We start from the raw sequence: 21,944 nt of genomic DNA, 5'->3' as shown, positions 1-21,944 counted from the left end.
GAATTAAAAGTTCAGAACAACCCCAACATGACTGCAGTACAGCAGAAATGTGATGTATTTTACATAAAAAGACTTGTAACCCATTTCTGTTGGAATCAGGCTATCCTTGGGCACATCAAAGACAGCCCAGATCCTTTGAGAGAGGAGTCCTGATTGATCACACACATGGAGTCTCTTGTCTTAGGGTAAGAAGACTGCTGCCTTCCAAGGTGACCTGCACTACAGTAGAAGGTATTACTGATACTGGATGTGCTTTTTAGGCATGGCCTTGGTGTGGGAAGTGTCTGGCTATATAGACAGAGCATGGTTGGATAACACAGACAGACAGATAGCACAAACTAGGAATAATGGGGAAGGTGAGCACAGCTCCTAGATCATAGGTCAATATGTACAGTATAGAGCAGAATTATGTTATAGAGTAGAAATATGATATAGTCTATAGTCATAATAATGTACATCTAAAAGTAGAAAGATATTTGAATTAGGACTAAGAGATGTACAAAAGGGGACTATCCTGAGCAAAGAGAGAAAGGGAAGGAGAGGGGGTTTGAGTGTGAGATGTACTGACCTGGGAGGCCATTGGCCAGAGGTGGCCTCTCATCATCGTCCTCCTCCTCAGGGACCACACTGTCCTTCCTGTCCATTTTGCTGACGGAGGTGGTGCGTTTACGCTGGACCTCGTTGTCATAGTCCTCATCAAACAGCACCTGATCCACCAGGTCAGGCTGCACCAGGGTGGGCTCTGCTGGGGGCTTGGGGGTCCCATAGTAGTTACCTGGAGATAGAGGGGGAGGGAGGGGAGAGAGGGAGAGAAAATAGAGAGAGAGAGAGAGAGAGAGAGAGAGAGAGAGAGAGAGAGAGAGAGAGAGAGAGAGAGAGAGAGAGAGAGAGAGAGAGAGAGAGAGAGAGAGAGAGAGAGAGAGAGAGGGAGGGAGGGATGGATGGAGAGAGAGGGGGTCAGATAGAGAGATGAGTGTCTGACAAGTTCCCTTTTCTCAACCATCCCTGTAGCTACTATGCAACCCTGGTAAGACATTGGCAGTTATTGTGCATTGAGGCCATCTGAACAAAAACTGGTAAAGTAATGGGACCACAATCTTGTAATCACGGCCCTACATTTCAATCGTGTTTAAGGCTTAACTGAATGAACAACAGCGGCAAAATGCAATATGAAAGTTTATTAAAATTGTTTAGGGAGTGGCCTCATCTCCGAAGTAAGATCCTCGGAGCCAGATGCTTTGATGGCAGGTAGATAAGCCCAATGACGGGGCTTAGCTGGTGGTGGTGGGGAGGTGAAGGGATGTCAGTACATTTTGCTGTAACACAGCATGTAAGAGAACATGGGTAAGTTTTAAAGTCCATTAGTTGAGGGAGAGAAATGTGATAATAGGTTAAACAGCAAGCGTGAGAAATGTGTATTATTGGGCTGTGCTCATAGGCTATAAGGTAAGTAGGTGAATGACATTCCGCACGTGGCTAATAGAAAAGAGAAGGAGAGACAGAACGATATGCTAATGATGATACGTTTGTAAACACTATCACATACATTCCCACTATGCCTGTAGAATAGGAAACGATGTGAATTATATTATGCTTACTGTATGAAGTTAACGCGAGCTAGCCATTCAGACGAGCCTTACTGATTGACCCATCGTAAACTACATGTGACCACTATAGACTCCTCCATTGTACATGAGCGTGCCGTGCACAGTGTGATCTGTTTAACGGGAGAACCTTTCGTCCTGGCTGTGTGCCATGCCCCCCCCCCCCCCCCGAGGAACCACAGCACTACAGTCATGTCATGAATCATGGAACATTACATTTCTCCACTAGGGATTTGCAAGCAACCAATTACACTGATCATTGAAAAGCAATTAACGATCTCTGAAAAGTGTTTTTCTCCTGATGAATAAAAACCTTGTGATACTGCCTATAAATAGTCAGTGAAGATAACAGTATCGTATAGGAGCTTAACTTTGTTAAATCATTGGCTAATTTAGCTCATGGGGTGATCAATCTCTGACTAGCGGTTGAACACTCTGGCTAACTACATTTATGCACAGAAAACATAATTATTCAACCTTCATTACGATAATGAATTATGTACATACTGATTCGATACTGATTCGAGATGCCCAAAATGTTTATGTTTATTTGTAAGCAGTTCCCAGATCGGAATCTGTTCATGGGAGCGTTATGGAATTGTGTTTTGGCAATTTTTTATTTTAAGGTCAAACATTTACTGTATGATTAGACAGAGTCTATTCATAATTCATAAGCAGCTTAATTAAAGAACCGGGGAAAGATGCCACTGGGAAATATGGATTTTTAGCAAATGTATTACTCTCTATAAACTTGATCTTCTTTTCATTTGAACTGTGCTTGTTCTCATCTTACAAACCTTTGATCTCCACCTATTAAAATTTAAACATTACAAATAGGTCTGTTATAGAAGACATGCTCAAAAGACAGCTTTTTTTCTCTTTATAAGGCCGTGGTAGTCACTAATATTTTTGAGGGAGACACTGGACGAAAAATCACTGGACGAGCCGCAATACCCATCGGAGAACGGGGGTGGGGAGTCACAAAGTCACATTTATTCATACATGATATGAAACAGATATATACATTTAAGATTTTATTAACATGGACCATCAAGCTATTTGAATCTCTTATTCTCTATTTTAGGACACTTGGCGGTATCAGAAACAAATGTGTAAAATATTTAGATTCATCTTTAGAATCTGACCTTACTGTCACGTTCCTGACCTTATTTTCCTTTGTTTAGCTTTGTTTAGTTGGTCAGGACGTGAGCTGGGTGGGCAGTCTATGTTATGTGTTTCTATGTTTAGGTTCATTGGAAATTAGCCTTATATGGTTCTCAATCAGGGGCAGGTGTTTGACGTTTCCTCTGATTGAGAACCATATTAAGGTAGGCTGTTCACACTGTTTGTTTGTGGGTGATTGTCTTCCGTGTCTGTGTATGTACCACACGGGACTGTTTCGTTTGTTTAGTATGTTCCTGTTCGTGCGTTCTTCGTGTTATGTAAGTTCTCATGTCCAGGTCGGTCTACGTCGTTTTTTGTTATTTTGTAATTTATTCAAGTGTGCTTCGTGTTCGTCTTGTTTGAATAAATTCATTATGTACTCCACAAAAGCTGCGTTTTGGTCCGATCCCTGCTCCTCCTCTAACGAGGAGGAGAACAACCGTTACACTTACTGTCATTATGTTGTCATTACTGCCATTATCTTATTCCCATTAAAAGGTAGAGCACATTATAAGGAAAATCAGGTAATGAAAAATTTCAGTCTGAAGGAAGTATGCTTTGGAGTGATTGAAATCCATCAGAAAAGTATTGAAAAGTTCACGAAAACATTAGGGATGATAATCAAGCAATCTTATCAGATAACATGTATTTGTCACATGCTTCGTAAACAACAGGTGTAGACTAAACTTACTTACGGGTCCTTTTCCAACAATGTAGAGATAAAGATAAAGATAAAACAAATAGTACCAGTTAAAAGTTTGGACACACATACTCATCCAAGGGTTTGTCTTTATTTTTACTATTTTCTACATAGTACATAGTAGTACATAGTCTACATCAAAACTATGAAATAACACATATGGAATCATGTAGTAACCAAAAAGTATCCACACTTTGTCTCTATGACAGCTTTGCACACTTTTGGCATCCTCTCAACCAGCTTCATGAGGTAGTCACCTGGAATGCATTTCAATTAACAGATGTGCCTTGTTAAAAGTTAATTTGTGGAATTTATTTCCTTCTTAATGAGTTTGAGCCAATCAGTTGTGTTGTGACAAGGTAGGGGTGGTATACAGAAGATAGCCCTACTTGGTAAAAGACCAAGTCCATATTATGGCAAGAACAGCTCAAATAAGTAAAGAGAAATCAAAGTCCATCATTACTTTAAGACATGAAGGTCAATCAATGCGGAAAAGTTCAAGAACTTTGAAAGTTTCTTCAAGTGCAGTTGCAAAAACCATCAAGCTCTATAATGAAACTGGCTCTCATGAGGACCACCAAAGGAAAGGAAGACCCAGAGTAACCTCTGCTGCTGATAAGTTCATTAGAGTTAACTGCACCTCAGATTGCAGCCCAAATAAACGCTTCACAGACTTCAAGTAACAGACACATCTCAACATCAACTGTTCAGAGGAGACTGCGTGAATCAGGCCTTTATGGTCGAATTGCTGCAAAGAAACCACTACTAAAGGACACCAATAAGAAGAGAGACTTGCTTGGGCCAAGAAACACAAGCAATGAACATTAGACCGGTGGAAATCTGTCCTTTGGTCTAGTGAGTCCAAATTTGAGATTTTTTGCTTCCAACCGCCGTGTCTTTGTGAGACGCAGAGTAGGTGAACGGATGATCTCCACATGTGTGGTTTCCACCGTGAAGCATGGAGGAGGAGGTGTGATGGTGTGGGGATGCTTTTCTGGTGACACTGTCAGTGATTTATTTAGAATTCAAGGCACACTTAACAAGCATGGCTAGCACAGCATTCTGCAGCGATATGCCATCCCATCTTGTTTGTGCAAAGTGGGACTATCATTTGTTTTTCAACAGGACAATGAACCAAAACACACCTCCAGGCTGTGTAAGGGCTACTTGACCAAGAAGCAGAAAGATGGAGTGCTGCGTCAGATGACCTGGCCTCTACAATCACCCGACCTTAACCCAATTGAGATGGTTTGGGATTTGTTAGACCACAGAGTGAAGGAAAAGCAGCCAACAAGTGCTCAGAGAATGCCAAGAGTGTGCAAAGCTGTCATCAAGGCAACGGGTGGCTACTTTGAAGAATCTCAAATATGAAATATATTTTGATTTGTTTAACACTTTTTTGGTTACTACATGATTCTATATGTTATTTCATTGTTTTGATGTTTTCACTATTATTCTACAATGTAGAAAATAGTACAAATAAAGAAATACACTTGAATGAGTAGGTGTGTCCAAACGTTTGACTGGTAATCTATATAAAAACCTACAGTTGAAGTCGGAAGTTTACATACACTTAGGTTGGAGTCATTAAAACTTGTTTTTCAACCACTCCACAAATGTATTGTTAACAAACAATATTATAGTTTTGGCAAGTCGGTTAGGACATCTACTTTGTGCATGATAAAAGTCAATTTTCCAACAATTGTTTACAGACACATTATTTCACTTATAATTCACTGTATCACAATTCCAGTGGGTCAGAAGTTTACATACACAAACTTGACTGTGCCTTTAAACAGCTTGGAAAATTCCAGAAAATGATGTCATGGCTTTAGAAGCTTCTGATAGGCTAATTGACATCATTTGAGTCAATTGGAGGTGTACCTGTGGATGTATTTCAAGGCCTACCTTCAAACTCAGTGCCTCTTTAATTGACATCATGGGAAAAATGAAAAGAAATCAGGCAAGGAAGTCTGGTTCATCCTTGGGAGTAATTTCCAAACGCCTGAAGGTACCACGTTCATCTGTACAAACAATAGTACGCAAGTATAAACACCATGGGACCACGCAGCCGTCATACCGCTCAGGAAGGAGACGCATTCTGTCTCTTAGAGATTAACGTACTTTGGCGCAAAAAGTGCAAATCAATCCCAGAACAACAGCAAAGGACCTTTGAAGATGCTGGAGGAAACAGGTACAAAAGTATCAATATCCACAGTAAAACAAGTCCTATATCGACATAACCAGAAAGGCTCCTCAGCAAGGAAGAAGCCACTGCTCCAACACCACCATAAAAAAGACAGACTACGGTTTGCAACTGCACATGGGGACAAAGATTGTACTTTTTGGAGAAATGTCCTCTGGTCTGATAAAACAAAAATAGAACAGTTTGGCCATAATGACCATCATTATGTTTGAAGGAAAAAGGAGGAGGCTTGAAAGCCGAAGAACACCATCCTAACCGTGAAGCACGGGGGTGGCAGCATCATGGTGTGGGGGTGCTATGCTGCAGGAGGGACTGCTGCACTGCACAAAATAGATGGCATCATGAGGAAAGAAAATTATGTGGATATATTGAAGCAACATCTCAAGACATCAGTCAGGAAGTTAAAGCTTGGTCGCAAATGGGTCTTCCAAATGGACAATAACCCCAAGCATACTTCCAAAGTTACGGAAAGTTACTTCCAAAGTTACGTTATTCTGACATTTCACATTCTTAAAATAAAGTGGTGCTCCTAACTAACATAAGACAGGGAATTTTTACTTTGATTACATGTCAGGAATTGTGAAAAACTGAGTTTAAATGTATTTGGCTAAGGTGTATGTAAACTTCCGACTTCAACTGTATATAGTCTACAGAAATTGGTTCAGTTATTGCCTAAAATGAATGTGTTCATATGGGCAGAATATTGTTTAGAAATTAGTTCATATGATTATATAAAGGCTGAAGGCTAAAAACAGTCTATACTATATCAAGGCCTATATCTAGTTTCTAAAAACAAAATCGTTTGAAAGAATGGATTTTCTTCTCAAATAGACGCAGGCAAGCCGTGTTACCACGGTCCACAACTTCGTCGGTTTCATCCTGGGTCTCCAGGCTTTTCACCTTCAGGCCATTCATCGTCACCTTTCGGATCCAAATCTGAGCATTGTCCGGGATATGGTTGTGTTCTCCAGATAAATTTGTGATTACCCTATCAGTGAGGGTTATGTGACCTCTGCATTGGAAACATCATATCCAGTCCACTTCCAGAAGGACTTATTTGCAGACTGTCTTTCCCGTCGGTGTAGCCTTCATGCACCGGGATATGTTTTCCATGCACAGAGAGGATCCATTTGGGTTCCTCTTCTGACCTCCTCTAACAATAATGAATTCTGAGGGTAGCAGTGAAAGATCGTTTTAAGCAGAATATTTGTATTATTAGCATATGCATGACTTGCAATACGATTGCTGGACTATCGAAGCCATCCATCCAATCCATTTATTCAGATCTGGCAGTTCAAAGAGGATAGTTTCAATGGTAATGAATTGGGCCTAGTTATTGTTCATTAGCAGCATACATTTGCATTAATTCTCTTCAATCTCTTAAAATATCGTATACTCTTCTTTTGCAATGTACTGTTTGTCTGTCTGGACTGTCTGCCTGTCTTGGTGATAATCTTAAGATAATAGAATACTAAAATAGTATTCCTTAGTTTGTTTGCCTATTATTATTTTACATTTAAGTATGACCTCCTAAAACTAGAACAGTATTTTGTATACATTCTAATAACATTTTAGTAGTCCAAAATCGTGTGACATGAAATCGTTCCTTGTATTAATGGCAGTGTCAATTGCCTGTCAATATTATAAGCATTTATCTGTGAAATTAGACATTGAACTTGAACCCTGTTTCAACAATCATCAGCTGATTGAGAAAATAATTTTCAGAATAACAGTAAAGTGAACAGCTGTTATGATACACACAGCACATAAGGTTTTCTAAAACATTTTGATGTCTCATACTTTATGGAAAGTATAGTTGAAACTATACAGGCTAAAAATGAAGGCCTATACTGTAGCATTAAAAAACTGGTTCAAAAGCTAAAAAACTTTATTTCCTTGTAATTCGTTTTATTCAATGGCTTCACCTGAGTGTCCTCGCCAGCCAGGGTAGGACAGCACTTTACAACATTCCAATGTTATAGTCTTGTGAATCACTCATGCATATTTTTTTTATTGAAAATGGGAACAATGGGAGAGATGGACAAATGCTGATTTACTGACTACATTCTCATTCATATTATCAAGACATGAGGTGAGTATCAAAATAGTTTTAAAAGATGCCCTTGCCTAAAAGTTGAATCTCAGCTAGATCTTTAGCATAATAGCCTATACAGTCAACAAAAAATATGGTATTCTGTTATTTTGAAATAGCCAAAATGTACAGTATCATAATGAGACTAAATGAAACAACATAGAATAAATAGATTTTGTGATGTTGTCCTATATTAAATTAAAGTATTAAACTTGATAAAATGTAGGGCAAAAGGCAGACATTTTATATAAACATTGGTTTTCTATGGTCCGAATTTCAAAATAATTTAAGTTTTTCAGACTTTTTCCGTTGGTAGGCCTAACCATGTGTCTCTCCTCACTCAGAAAGCCTGCTCACTAATGTTAATACCAAAGCTGATAATTGTGACTTGATTTAATTATAATTATTTTTATTGAAAATGGGAACAATGGGAGAGATGGACAAATGCTGATTTACTGACTACATTCTCATTCATATTATCAAGACATGATGATGATGAGAGCCCACTACAGCCTAACCCTTTAATCATAACCTATTGTTACTTTGTGTCTCTAAAATCACATTTCCATAGTCATGTGATAGTCTTTCTTAATTGAAACATCCACATTTTGGCCTTTTTCCACTTGGTCAGTTTAGAACAAATTCTTATTTACAATGACAGCCTACCCTGGCGATGCTGGGACAATTTTGTACCGCCCTATGGGGCTCCCAATCACGACAGGTTGTGATGCAGCCTGGAATTGAACCAGGGTCTGTAGTGTCATCTCTCTAGCACTGAAATGCAGTGCCTTAGACCGCTGCGCCACTCGGGAGCCCCTTCCTTCTTTCAGAACTGATAAAAATTCAGTATGCTATAGCCTATACATAATATTCTGTCTATATGAACACATTTATTTTAGTCCATATAAAGAACAGCTATGCATGAGTAAATGAAAAGTATCAAACAGACACATTGTTCCACATTCTCGAATAAAAAACAAATAAACAGAAACAGGCAATAGTGGGAGGGGCTCATTCGCCACTGAACCTGTCTGTCTCGACAGACATGTGTGATTGGTTCTTCCCCTGATTAGTGATTCTGAGTGAATCCCAATGTGACACATCTCACTCCTATTATCAGGGAACCGGGGTTACGATAGTAATCCTAAATTGTATTGTATTAATGCAGCTGTGCTCATCTCCCTCACAGCAGTTTGTCAGAGATGGCTTCATTAACCCTGGTGGCACAGCGATAGCAGGGAGAGATTGGGGGCCACCTAGCTAATCGTCATCTGTCTCCTGCCACCCTGACATTCATCAGCCAGACGCTATAGCATACGTATTAATTACAAACATATCTCTGGGCCCCTGGTAAATGTGTGTCAGACAAGTGAGGGTGTGCGAAAGTGACAAGTCAGAGGAGATTTCTGCTATTATTTGTCATATTAAACTGTTTTATAAGCTGACAAGGAGAGGGGGTGGCTTGTTTGACATAAACATTGCAAATGTCATGTTGATGAGCTTCATCTTCTGAGTGGCGCAGCGGTCTAAGGCACTGCATCTCAGTGCTAGGCATCACTACAGACCCTGGTTCAATTCTGGGCTGTATCACAACAGGCCATGATCGGGTGTCCCATAGGGCGGTGCACAATTGGCCCAGCGTCGTCCGGGTTAGGGGAGGGTTTGCCTGGGGTAGAAATCTGTTCTTAAAATACAAATATACACTAATAGACATGGACAGACTTAAATGTATACAGTATTTTACACTGATGTACGCCTTGCTAAATGCACCAAGGCAAAGCACAGGAGTCTGAAACAGCCACAGTACATGCTGGGCATCAGTCCACTGATTTAATGTACTCAACCCACTAAATTCTCTAGGCCAGGGTTTCCCAACTGGCGGCCAGCCAAGTTTTCTGAGTTAAACAATTATAATATGTTTTTATTTTTACATTTTTATTGTTGGACATAAAAGACTGTAAAAACACCAACAAATCAGCTCCAAGTGATTTTAATTTTGGAGATTTGTTCCAAAGTATTCACAAGCATAATAGAGAGATACACAGAGTGTACAAAACATTAAGAACACCTCCTCTTTCCATCACATAGACTGACCAGGTGAATCCAGGTGAAAGCTATGATCCCTTATTGATGTCACTTCTTAAATACACTTCAATCAGTGTAGATGAAGGGGAGGACACAGCTTAAAGAAGACAATTGAGACATGGATTGTGTATGTGTGCCATTCAGATGGTGAATGGGCAAGACAAACAATTTAAGTGCCTATGAATGGGGTATGGTAGTAGGTGCCAGGCGCACCGGTTTGTGTCAAGAACTGCAACACTGCTGAGTTTTTCACGCTCAACAGTTTCACATGTGTACCCAAAGGACATACAGCCAACTTGACACAACGGTGGGAGGCATTGAAGTCAACATGGGCCAGCATCCCTGTGGAATGCTTTCGACACCTTGTAGAGTCCATGCCCCGATGAATTGAGGCTCTTCTGAGGGCAAAAGGGGGTGGAGCAACTCAATATTAGGAAGGTGTTCTTAATATTTTGTGCACTCAGTGTATGCGATCGTATACAAAAGTAAGCAAATATAAAATGATTATGTTTAGTATTATATCTGTTTGGGCTTCTTGCGGTCAATTTGCAATCTACAAATTACTTGCAATTATGCTCCGGCCCCCTGACCATCCACTCAAGAAATAATCGTCCCGCTGCTCTAGGCCCATATGTTCTCATAGAAATCAGAATCATGAACATAGTGGGATTCCCTGCCCAAAATACATTTGAGAATAATTTGAATTAGACAGACTTTCCCATTTCCTAGTAACAGTGATGTCAGCAGCGCCAAACTATGTGCGTTGTTAATTTCTGGGCAGCTGTCCTTGTGCTATGCCGCCTGACCAGACCTGAACCACACAGAAGAGCAGAGCCGGAGTGAGGGCTGAGCCCAGACAGACTCCCTCTCAAGCCTGGCACAGATGGCTGTGTCATGAAACCTGGGACCCTGTGGGTCACCCTGGCACGAACTGCATCCCGGCAGCACCGCCTGGGAGAGGGGAGAGGCCTCAGCTCACTGGGCAGGGTAGGTCTGGCGCTACACTGGGTGGGCCTGTGTGGTCTGTGTGGAGGTGGGGGGTTAACAGAGCCAGGGATGACAGGAAGTAAGGGAAGAGAGAGAGGATAATAGTGCTGTCTGGCACACAGCAGTACAAATCAGCCAGAGAGCAGGGATGCAAGCTATAGCAGCTAATGGCTAATGGGCTATTCGAAACACCATTAAGATTAGCTAAGGATCACATTGAAGAGTAATATGGTTACAACATACTCTAAAAGTCAGTTGGGCTAGTCAAATGTATGGGCACAAAAAATTAGGACATAAAATAAACTAGAGGGCTCGAATACAGCAGGCTATTCCAGCAGAACTGGGTCTTGTTCATTTTTCACACACTCACTCAGTATACTCTTTATGGCAAAATAGGATACAGTTCAAGCACATATAAATATAAAAAATCCCATTCCACTATCAAATGACTTCCACAGCTGTACTGAGTTTACTCATAGTGCAGGTAGACCACAGCTCTGTGCCATTAGGGCAGTTCCCAATTAAGATTGAAAGATGTCTGCAGAAAGAATGGGGTGTCAGCTATGACAAGGCACCTTGAGTTAGAAAACATCTATTTTGGTTATTGAGCAACAGTAACCAAAGCGGTACAGGGCAGTACACTACAGCACAGCAGCGTAGAGTAGGTTAGTATACAGTTCAGTACAGTGGAGTTAAGTACAGTAGAGTACAGGTCACTACAGTAGGGTATTGTACTGTACTCTAATGTGCTCTACTCACTGTACAGTAAGGTGCTATCCAAACTTGTGAAACATATGTCTATGATAGGTTCAGATTTGGTCCAGTCTGGTCTGTCTGTGGACGTTAACACTAAGGCCAGGGTGGACTGACCAAATTTCAACTACTTTTTAACGGCCATGGACGTCTGGTGTCGGTCGATGCTCAGTGGGGGAGGATGCTGGTTATGGTAAATAGAAAGAGAGGGGTGGTAATGGGTGGGTGTTAGTAAAATCTGGGAGAGGTGACATTAACTGGAGAGTGAGAACGAGAGGCAGAGTGAGAGAGAGGGAGAGGTTGTCCAGACTCAGACTGTTCTAACACTCTTGGTTTGACCACCAGATAACAGAAAGAGGAAGAAAACAGTAACCAGCTGAACATAACAGTATGACAGTGGGAGGCAGGACAGTAGCAGGCGACCCAACTGTGGTTTGTGGCTACTATAATTTCCCATTGTAGCCAATTCATTTGCAGTAATTCCGTTATCAATTTGGTAACATAATTGCGAGTTTGAATCACTTAATAATTCCTAAACAAAATTGATATCAGTAAAATCACTATAACCAATTGGTAGGTCTGTTACTTCTGTAAGATTTCATCATCCTCCCTCCTCATGAGGATATGTGGGTCTTTGTTAACGGAATTACAACGCACAAGGCAATATTTCTTAAACTTAGAGTAGGTAAACAATTTCTCTAAAACTAAATATAAGTGTTGATATTCATTGCCAGTTGTCTTGCCATCAACATTATTGTGTTTGGACGTATTTCTGATACCTTTTAAGACTTTTTATGGTAGATGTTTTCTAAGGCACCTTTTGCATCTGTTTATCCAGAAATCAAAGTCTTTACTTATGCCTAATTTTTAAGATGGAACATTTAAAAAAAAATATGAATCTATGCCTTAAAACATAGACTCTTAGCTTTCCTGTGTGGCTCAGTTGGTGGAGCATAGTGCTTGCAATGCCAGGGTTGTGGGTTCAATTCCCACTGGGGACCAGTACAAAAATGTATGCACTTACTACTTATTGAAAGTTGCTCTGGATAAAAGTGTCTGTTTAATGACAACAATGTACATTTGACACCTAATTTGATATGCTCCTATGAACTTCACATGTTGGTGCTCATGGGTGGAAATTTAGATGGAAATGCCCAGCAGCCAAACATGTTTCTGTCGAGGACCTACCATTATCAGCGTCTTCAATGGACAGCGAAGTGCAGCCTAGAGCCTTGGATAGTCAATACACATATATGCACCCAGCCAAACACTGCTAGTGTACAGATTTGAGAGCTTGCCGTTGAAAAGCTGACTCTGGGAGCTTGGCTGTAGTCCTGTAAATCTATCCCTGGCCCTCTTCTCTCTCTCTAGACTAATCAAATCATTCAGAATGTGTGCTTTACTACAGCCCAGCTAAACGCCATTCTGTGTCGTGTGTTATCTGGCTGCCTGTAAAGGTGCAGAAAAACCCACAGGTCTGGCTGCAGCTGAGAGATGAAGGGAAGCTCAGTCGCGGGTGGCTGTCGCTTGATTTGGCAGCTCCTGAAACCTGCAGCTCCTTTCTTACCATATGTGATCTCAATTCTGTATTTCCCCCATGCCAACAGGGCTGCGATTTGCTCAAAGTGTGTGTGAGGAGGTGTCAGTGTTGACCTGCGTCTGTCAGCTGTGAGTTGACTGACAGGAAGGGGAACCTCAGGGAGCATCACATCAGAGGGCTCAGAAGAGTGTCAACAGCCAGGACCTGCCAGTGCCAAACCCTTTCATAGAAACGGTGCTGCTGCTTGGTAAGACTCTTACTCCAGATGAGGATTTGACTTCATCTTTAAACTCTCCATCACAGGGAATATAAACGGGAGGCAATAGGAGAGACACTGCAGAGAAGGATAAGTGATGTGGGCCAACCACTAGACCAGAGGTGCGCCTCTAACATTCAAAGACTGAGTCCATTCCATTCTGATTCCACAGTAGACAGCTGGGATTTGGTGTATGAAAGACTGAGCTTAAAGAGAGGAGATTATCATGTTATTGCCATAATCATCAAACAATGTGAAAAAAATCCCCGGCTCCAATCCCTTCTCGACATAAATACTCTGAGACTATTCAACCCCATAATACTGGGTAAGTACTTAATGTGCCATAAAACAACTGATAAGAACTCGTTCAACTGTAATGGACTACATAGAGTATCAGGAAAACCCAGAAACAGCCTTCCTTGTGTCAACAACCCTACAAATAAAACATATTTGTATTCTCCTCTCAGTGACAATATGAACTATCATCCCCGGCTATAACAACATTTGCTATGGTTACTTACAGTACAGGAGTTCACACATGAGCCAAGTTCAGTGTGTCACCGCTGAGGCAAAAATGAAGCAGATTTTCCCTCGTAAAGAAGAGGACTCCTCTTCTGTCTGAGAGGATACCCCAATGATGGAAACCCACTTAAAGATATCCAGTAGCTGCCAGTAGTTTTTGGAAGCATGCCATGAACACAGCCTCCCCTCATAGGGGTGGCAGGCAGCCTAGTGGTTAGAGCGTTGGGCCAGTAACTGAAAGGTTGCTAGATTGAATCCCTGAGCTGACAAGGTAAAAATCTGTCGAATGCCCACTGAAAAAAGGCAGTTAATCCACTGGTCCTTGGCTGTCATTGTAAATAAGAATTTGTTCTTAACTGACTTGCCTTGTTAAATAAATAAAATAGGTAGAGAGGGCCATCATCACGAGTAAATAGCTCCTCCTCTGCAGTAGTGGGTTCAGCAGTTTGAAAGATCTTCTGAGAGGTTATCAGGTGGGCCAGCACATTGCTGCTCTACAGATTAAAATAGCTCTTAATGGATAGAGCAGCACACGGGCTCTTGAGTATCCTTGTGATCAAAGGTTTCAGTTCTAACAAGCCTCTTAATCATGTTTCTCTGACCAATCAATTTAGCCTTGGTCAATGCAATTGACTACTAAGCTTATTAATCAATTCATTATTGAACGCTTCCTTAGTGAAATACTCACCATCATAGGTTCCACTCTCCAGCAGAAGGCCACTCTCCTCCAGGATACGGAAGTCTCCCACGCTGATGAAGTTGTAGTCCACCCCCGGCACCTCCCCTTCTCTTGGCAGCCGTGTGGTGCCTGTCAATCACACAAACAAACACACACCTATGAGCATATGAGAATGCAACGACAACCTAACCCATGAACACTGATACAAATGGTAGAACATTTGATTTGATTTAGGAAACATGGAGTGAGGGCCACTGGTATCACAGATGAGGTAACCAAAAGAAAAGGACATGGTGCTTGTGTGATATGAGCATCAGGGAGTTCACAGCATTCTCTCATTAACAGGATGTCTGTTTCTGTCTCCCCATGACAGCTTTGGTCCCAGAAAATGTCCCCCATGGCCCAATTACTGAGGGCACCGCTACCTGCCAAGCCTCTATCTTGCCTGCAGCATCATCCAGAAGTCACATCAGTATTACCGCTACTGTAATGATTCCATTGTCAACCTGTTGAGGGAAAGACAACGAGAACGACCTATGCTTTGCTTTGAGGGTGCTAAGTATCTACTTGAAAGCAGAAAGTATTTTAGCACACTGAAAAAAATTATCCTCACAGTCAATAGTTAATTTACGGTTACTTTCAAATGAGCTGTGGGAGCAGAATTTTCAAACAAATTCCCCAGATAATAAATGTCCCTGATGAAAATGAAATGCAGTTCATTTAGCAGACAAGAGAAATAGGAAGATGTATAAATGCTTTATCACAGAGAACAGTAATTTCCTGCCATTATGCATAGTCATTCACATGGTCACGTTCATCGGAAGCAATCACTTTTCCCTCAGCAGTGGAACTCTTGGCAATGTGTGTGTGTGTGTGTGTGTGTTTGTGTTTGTTTGTGTGTGCGTGTGTGTGTGTGCATGTGTGTTTGTGCATGTGTGTTTGTGCACATGTGTCTGTGTGTGCATGCCTCTGTGTGTGTGTTTGTATGTATGTGTGAGAGCGACAATGAGAATGCATGAACATTTGTCTACCTTGGACCCCAATTGGTGCCCCAACAAGTCTTTCATAATCTCTCCCTTTCAAATACTGCGGTCCTACTTTTTAAAGACCTGGCTTGCATGGATGCCACAGCCACAGACAAAGACACACACCACAGCAGGGACATCAGAGGCGGTTTCACTCAGAAAAAGAGGGATAGAAAAATAACATGGCATTTTTTTGCATTGTTTCATGTTGGCACTTCAAAATTCCACTGGGATTCGCTGTCAAATAATGCAGAGGGAAGAAAGCATTGCAAAAACGAGGAGCATCAGTCTTTTTGTGGCCATAGCACTTACTTTGAAGATGAGACACTCTGAACTTCTGATGTCTCAGTAATGCCTGACTGCAAGCATTAGCTTTCTTTAATGCTAGAAAATGGGTTATAGCTAAAAAATGTATAAGTGTGTAGGATTGTCAATTTTTCTTATTAAAGAACTGTATTACGTTAAAGTCAGAATTCAGGAAGACCATGTAATTCAAGGCCATGGTATGTCTCTTACAAAGACCTCAGAATACAATGTCAAGCCTACTTTAGTGTGGCACTGAACTATATTCACGCAAAAACTAAACTCAATGGTTTTATGTTACCAAGAGTTCAATCAGGAGAGCCAGATTCAGCAGCCTGTGCTGCGCCTGTGTTACCATCTAGAGGACATGGAGGCAGTCTGAGACCCAATGAAGGAGACTCAGGGATTATCAAGGCACACAGTAAGGACCTGCGAGCACTTCTCTCTCCCTCACTCCCTCTTGATTGTCCCATCTTTCATGGCCCACTCACAGACCATAATGCTGCGGTGCCCTGGTCACGCCAAGGGGAGTGGGTGATGTTAGGTTTTTGTAATGGAGCATTATCAACCCAAAGTGCTAGAAAGCTCTCAAAAGCACAAGGACAGGATGGCCTTACAGGAACTGTGTGATACACACAAGCAAAGGACAGACAAATCCACATTTTTTATCTCTGACTTTGATCATTTTCAGTGTATTGATTTAAAATTGATTCAGTGATATTAGCTATAAACAGAATACTTTTGATCCAGAGTAATGCATTGCTAACACATCATACAGTATTTACAGTGCATTCGGAAAGTATTCAGACCCCTTGACTTTTTCCCACATTTTGTTACGTTACAGCCTTATTCTAAAATGGATTCAGCTGTTTTTTTTCTCATCAATCTACACACAATAACCCATAATGACAAAGCAAAAACAAGATTTTAGAATTGGAAATTCTAAATTGCACATTTATTAAGAAATAACTGAAATATCACATTTACATAAGTATTCAGACCCTTCACTGAGTACTTTGTTGAAGGGCCTTTGGCAGCAATTACAGCCTCGAATCCTCTGGGGTATGATGCTACAGGCTTGGCACACCTGTATTTGGGGAGTTTCTCCCATTCTTCTCTACAGATCCTCTCAAGCTCTGTCAGGTTGGATGGGGACCGTCGCTGCACAGCTATTTTCAAATCTCTTCAGAGATGTTCGATCGTTTTCAAGTCCGGGCTCTGGCTAGGCCACTCAAGGACATTCAGAGACTTGTTCTGAAACCACCCCTGCATTGTCTTGGCTGTGTGCTAGGGTCTTTCTCCTGTTGGAAGGTGAACCTTCGCCTCAGTCTGAGGTCCTGAGCGCTCTGGAGCAGATTTTCATCAAGGATCTCTCTGTACTTTGCTCCATTCATCTTTCCCTCAATCCTGACTAGTATCCCAGTCCCTCCCGCTGAAAAGCAGCCCCACAGCATGATGCTGCCACCACCATGCTTCACTGTAAGGAAAATGCCAAGTTTCCTCCAGACGAGACGCTTGGCATTCAGGCCAAAGAGTTCAATCTTGGTTTCATCAAACCAGAGAAACTTGTTTCTCATGGTCTGAGAGTCCATTAGGTGCCGTTTGGAAAACTCCAAACAGGCTGTCATGTGCCTTTTACTGAGGAGTGGCTTCTTTCTGGCCACTCTGCCATAAAGGCCTGATTGGTGGAGTGCTGCAGAGATGGTTGTCCTCCTGGAAGGTTCTCCGATCTCCACAGAGGACCTCTGGAGCTCTGTTAGAATGACCATCGGGTTCTAAGTCAAACCTCTTCCATTTAAGAATGATGGAGGCCACTGTGTTCTTGGGGACCTTCAATGCTGCAGAAGCCTTCTTGGTTCCCTTCCCCAGATCTGTGCCTCAACACAAACCTGTCTCTGTGATCTACTGACAATTCCTTCAACCTCATGCCTTGGTTTTTGCTATGACATGCACTGTCTACTGTGGGACCTAATATATACAGGTGTGTGCCTTTCCAAATAATTTCCAATCAATTGGATTTACCACAGGTAGACTCAAGTTGTAGGAACGTCTCAAGGATGATCAATGGAAACAGGATACACCTGAGCTCAATTTCCAGTCGCATAGCGAAGGGTCTGAATATTTATGTAAACAAGGTATTTAAGTTTTTTACTTTGAATAAATTTGCTAACATTTCTAAAAACCTGGTGTATTGTGTTTAGATCGATGAGGAAAAACATTAATTTAATCCATTTTAAAATAAGGCTATAATGTAATAAAATGTGGAAAAGGGGAGAGGGTCTGAATACTTTCCGAATGCACTGTATGTGGGAGGGATATAGAGAGAAAGAGAGAGAGGAAAAAGAGAGAGAGAAGGATAGAGAGGGAGTGAATGAAAGAGATAAATGGAACGCAAGAATGCTAAAAACAGAGAGAATGAGAGGGGGTAAAGATGGAGAGAGTAAGGTAGATTGAATGATGTCATTCAGTCTTTCTTACTCAGTCACTCTTTAAAACAGTAATTCAGAGAGGGAATTATGGAGTCACAGTCATGCAGTGAGGCCACTGTAGCTGATAGAGGATGGACTGCAGGAAAGATGTAGGTTTGGGAGGAATATAAAACAAGGGGTACTGTAAAAGTGTGAAGAGGAAATAGTATATCCCTGAAATAGTCATTTAATTCTGCTAGCAACCATTGTCCCGTAGAACCTTGATATGAGATCTAAGGATCTGTGTCCGTCCCCTGTGAGATCTGGCAGAGCCAGACTAGCCTCTGGAGTATACCACACCAACAGAGAGACACAGTGAACCTAATTACAGCACAGCACTGCTAGAATACTGGACTAACTCAGGAAGATTGTGTAATTCAAAACCATGGCGTGTCTCTTCCAAAGATCTCAGAATTTAGTCAGAGAAACACGATTCACTCTGCCAGGTAAAGTAAGGTTAAGAAAGACAAACTAGGAGCATAGACTGGAGACAGAAACCGGAGACAGAAACCGGAGACAGAAACTGTCGTAAATGTAGAAGACTCTCTTTCTCCCTCTTCTGCCTCATAGGAATGCGCCTTTGTTTCACAGACAGTTTTCCCGCCGAAACTCTAACACACTCAAGAGTGAATACTGGAACACTATTTCTAACATAAGAACCTGAGGAATTGTCAGAGACAAACTATAGAAAACTAATGTCATATTGGTTCTATGTGAGAATGCTGTTCATTGACTACAGCTCAGCGTTCAACACCATTGTGCACACAAAGCTCATCACTTAGCTAAGGACCCTGGGACTAAACACCTCCCTCTGCAACTGGATCCTGGACTTCCTGACGGGCCGCCCCTAGGTGGTAAGGGTAGGCAACAACACATTTGCTACGCTGATCCTCAATACGGGGGCCCCTCAGGGGTGCATGCTTAGTCCCCTCCTGTACTCCCTGTTCACCCACGACTGCGTGGCAAAGCACGACTCCAACACCATCATTAAGTTCACCGACAATGACGAGACAGCCTATAGGGAGGAGGTCAGAGACCTGGCAGTGTGGTGCCAGGACAACAACCTCTCCCTCAACGTGAGTAAGACAAAGGAGATGATCGTGGACTACAGGAAAAGGAGGGCCGAACACGCCCCCATTCACATTGATATGTCTGTAGTGGAGCGGGTCGAGAGTTTCATGTTCCTTGGTGTCCACATCACCAACAAACTATCATGGTCCAAACACACCAAGAAAGTTGTGAAGAGGGCACGACAACACCTTTTCCCTCGCAGGAGACCGAAAAGACTTGGCATGGGTCCCCAGATCCTCAAAAATGTATACAGCTGCATCATCGAGAGCATCCTGACCAGTTGCATCACCGCCTGGTATGGCAACTGCTATACTATATCTGTTGTATTCAGCGCATGTGACAAATACAATTTGATTCGATTTGATTTGGTTGAGAGAAGGGAGTGATAGTGGGAGAAATATTCCTCCTCTCCAAAAACGTAAATATACATGAGAGGTAAGCTGCTTACTCTGCACAGACCATACAAACGCTCCACACCGCGTGGCATCGGCCACCCTAATCTGGTGGTCCCAGCGCGCACGACCCACGTGGAGTTCCAGGTCTCCGGTAGCCTCTGGAACTGCCGATCTGCGGCCAACAAGGCAGAGTTCATCTCAGCCTATGCCTCCCTCCAGTCCCTCGACTTCCTGGCACTGACGGAAACATGGATCACCACAGATAACACTGCTACTCCTACTGCTCTCTCTTCGTCCGCCCACGTGTTCTCGCACACCCCGAGAGCTTCTGGTCAGCGGGGTGGTGGCACCGGGATCCTCATCTCTCCCAAGTGGTCATTCTCTCTTTCTCCCCTTACCCATCTGTCTATCGCCTCCTTTGAATTCCATGCTGTCACAGTTACCAGCCCTTTCAAGCTTAACATCCTTATCATTTATCGCCCTCCAGGTTCCCTCGGAGAGTTCATCAATGAGCTCGATGCCTTGATTAGCTCCTTTCCTGAGGACGGCTCACCTCTCACAGTTCTGGGCGACTTTAACCTCCCCACGTCTACCTTTGACTCATTCCTCTCTGCCTCCTTCTTTCCACTCCTCTCCTCTTTTGACCTCACCCTCTCACCTTCCCCCCCTACTCACAAGGCAGGCAATACGCTCGACCTCATCTTTACTAGATGCTGTTCTTCCACTAACCTCATTGCAACTCCCCTCCAAGTCTCCGACCACTACCTTGTATCCTTTTCCCTCTCGCTCTCATCCAACACTTCCCACACTGCCCCTACTCGGATGGTATCGCGCCGTCCCAACCTTCGCTCTCTCTCCCCCGCTACCCTCTCCTCTTCCATCCTATCATCTCTTCCCTCTGCTCAAACCTTCTCCAACCTATCTCCTGATTCTGCCTCCTCAACCCTCCTCTCCTCCCTTTCTGCATCCTTTGACTCTCTATGTCCCCTATCCTCCAGGCCGGCTCGGTCCTCCCCTCCCGCTCCGTGGCTCGACGACTCATTGCGAGCTCACAGAACAGGGCTCCGGGCAGCCGAGCGGAAATGGAGGAAAACTCGCCTCCCTGCGGACCTGGCATCCTTTCACTCCCTCCTCTCTACATTTTCCTCTTCTGTCTCTGCTGCTAAAGCCACTTTCTACCACTCTAAAGTCCAAGCATCTGCCTCTAACCCCAGGAAGCTCTTTGCCACCTTCTCCTCCCTCCTGAATCCTCCTCCCCCTCCCCCCCCCTCCTCCCTCTCTGCAGATGACTTCGTCAACCATTTTGAAAAGAAGGTCGACGACATCCGATCCTCGTTTGCTAAGTCAAACGACACCGCTGGTTCTGCTCACACTGCCCCACCCTGTGCTCTGACCTCTTTCTCCCCTCTCTCTCCAGATGAAATCTCGCGTCTTGTGACGGCCGGCCGCCCAACAACCTGCCCGCTTGACCCTATCCCCTCCTCTCTTCTCCAGACCATTTCCGGAGACCTTCTCCCTTACCTCACCTCGCTCATCAACTCATCCCTGACCGCTGGCTACGTCCCTTCCGTCTTCAAGAGAGCGAGAGTTGCACCCCTTCTGAAAAAACCTACACTCGATCCCTCCGATGTCAACAACTACAGACCAGTATCCCTTCTTTCTTTTCTCTCCAAAACTCTTGAACGTGCCGTCCTTGGCCAGCTCTCCCGCTATCTCTCTCAGAATGACCTTCTTGATCCAAATCAGTCAGGTTTCAAGACTAGTCATTCAACTGAGACTGCTCTTCTCTGTATCACGGAGGCGCTCCGCACTGCTAAAGCTAACTCTCTCTCCTCTGCTCTCATCCTTCTAGACCTATCGGCTGCCTTCGATACTGTGAACCATCAGATCCTCCTCTCCACCCTCTCCGAGTTGGGCATCTCCGGCGCGGCCCACGCTTGGATTGCGTCCTACCTGACAGGTCGCTCCTACCAGGTGGCGTGGCGAGAATCTGTCTCCTCACCACGTGCTCTCACCACTGGTGTCCCCCAGGGCTCTGTTCTAGGCCCTCTCCTATTCTCGCTATACACCAAGTCACTTGGCTCTGTCATAACC

At 43.0% G+C, this 21,944-nt stretch overlaps 1 protein-coding gene across 4 annotated transcripts in view; it reads right to left on the bottom strand.

Moving 5' to 3' along the window:
• The window catches only part of LOC139535666 (membrane-associated guanylate kinase, WW and PDZ domain-containing protein 3-like), a 147,129-nt gene that overhangs the window by 23,539 nt on the left and 101,646 nt on the right, over positions 1–21,944 (bottom strand). For all 4 annotated transcript variants that reach the window (XM_071335331.1, XM_071335330.1, XM_071335328.1 and 1 more), the window contains exons 3-4: positions 14,598–14,717; positions 569–775 (exon numbers count right to left, since the gene is read on the bottom strand). In XM_071335331.1, the coding sequence (XP_071191432.1) occupies positions 569–775; positions 14,598–14,717 (327 nt within the window). The remainder of the gene's footprint in view (positions 1–568; positions 776–14,597; positions 14,718–21,944) is intronic.

This window comes from Salvelinus alpinus, chromosome 12, assembly GCF_045679555.1.
Source record: "Salvelinus alpinus chromosome 12, SLU_Salpinus.1, whole genome shotgun sequence".
NCBI classification, from domain to species: Eukaryota; Metazoa; Chordata; class Actinopteri; order Salmoniformes; family Salmonidae; genus Salvelinus; species Salvelinus alpinus.
The sequence above is the reverse complement of the archived record's forward strand: the minus strand, read 5'-3'. Positions and strand labels throughout refer to the sequence as shown.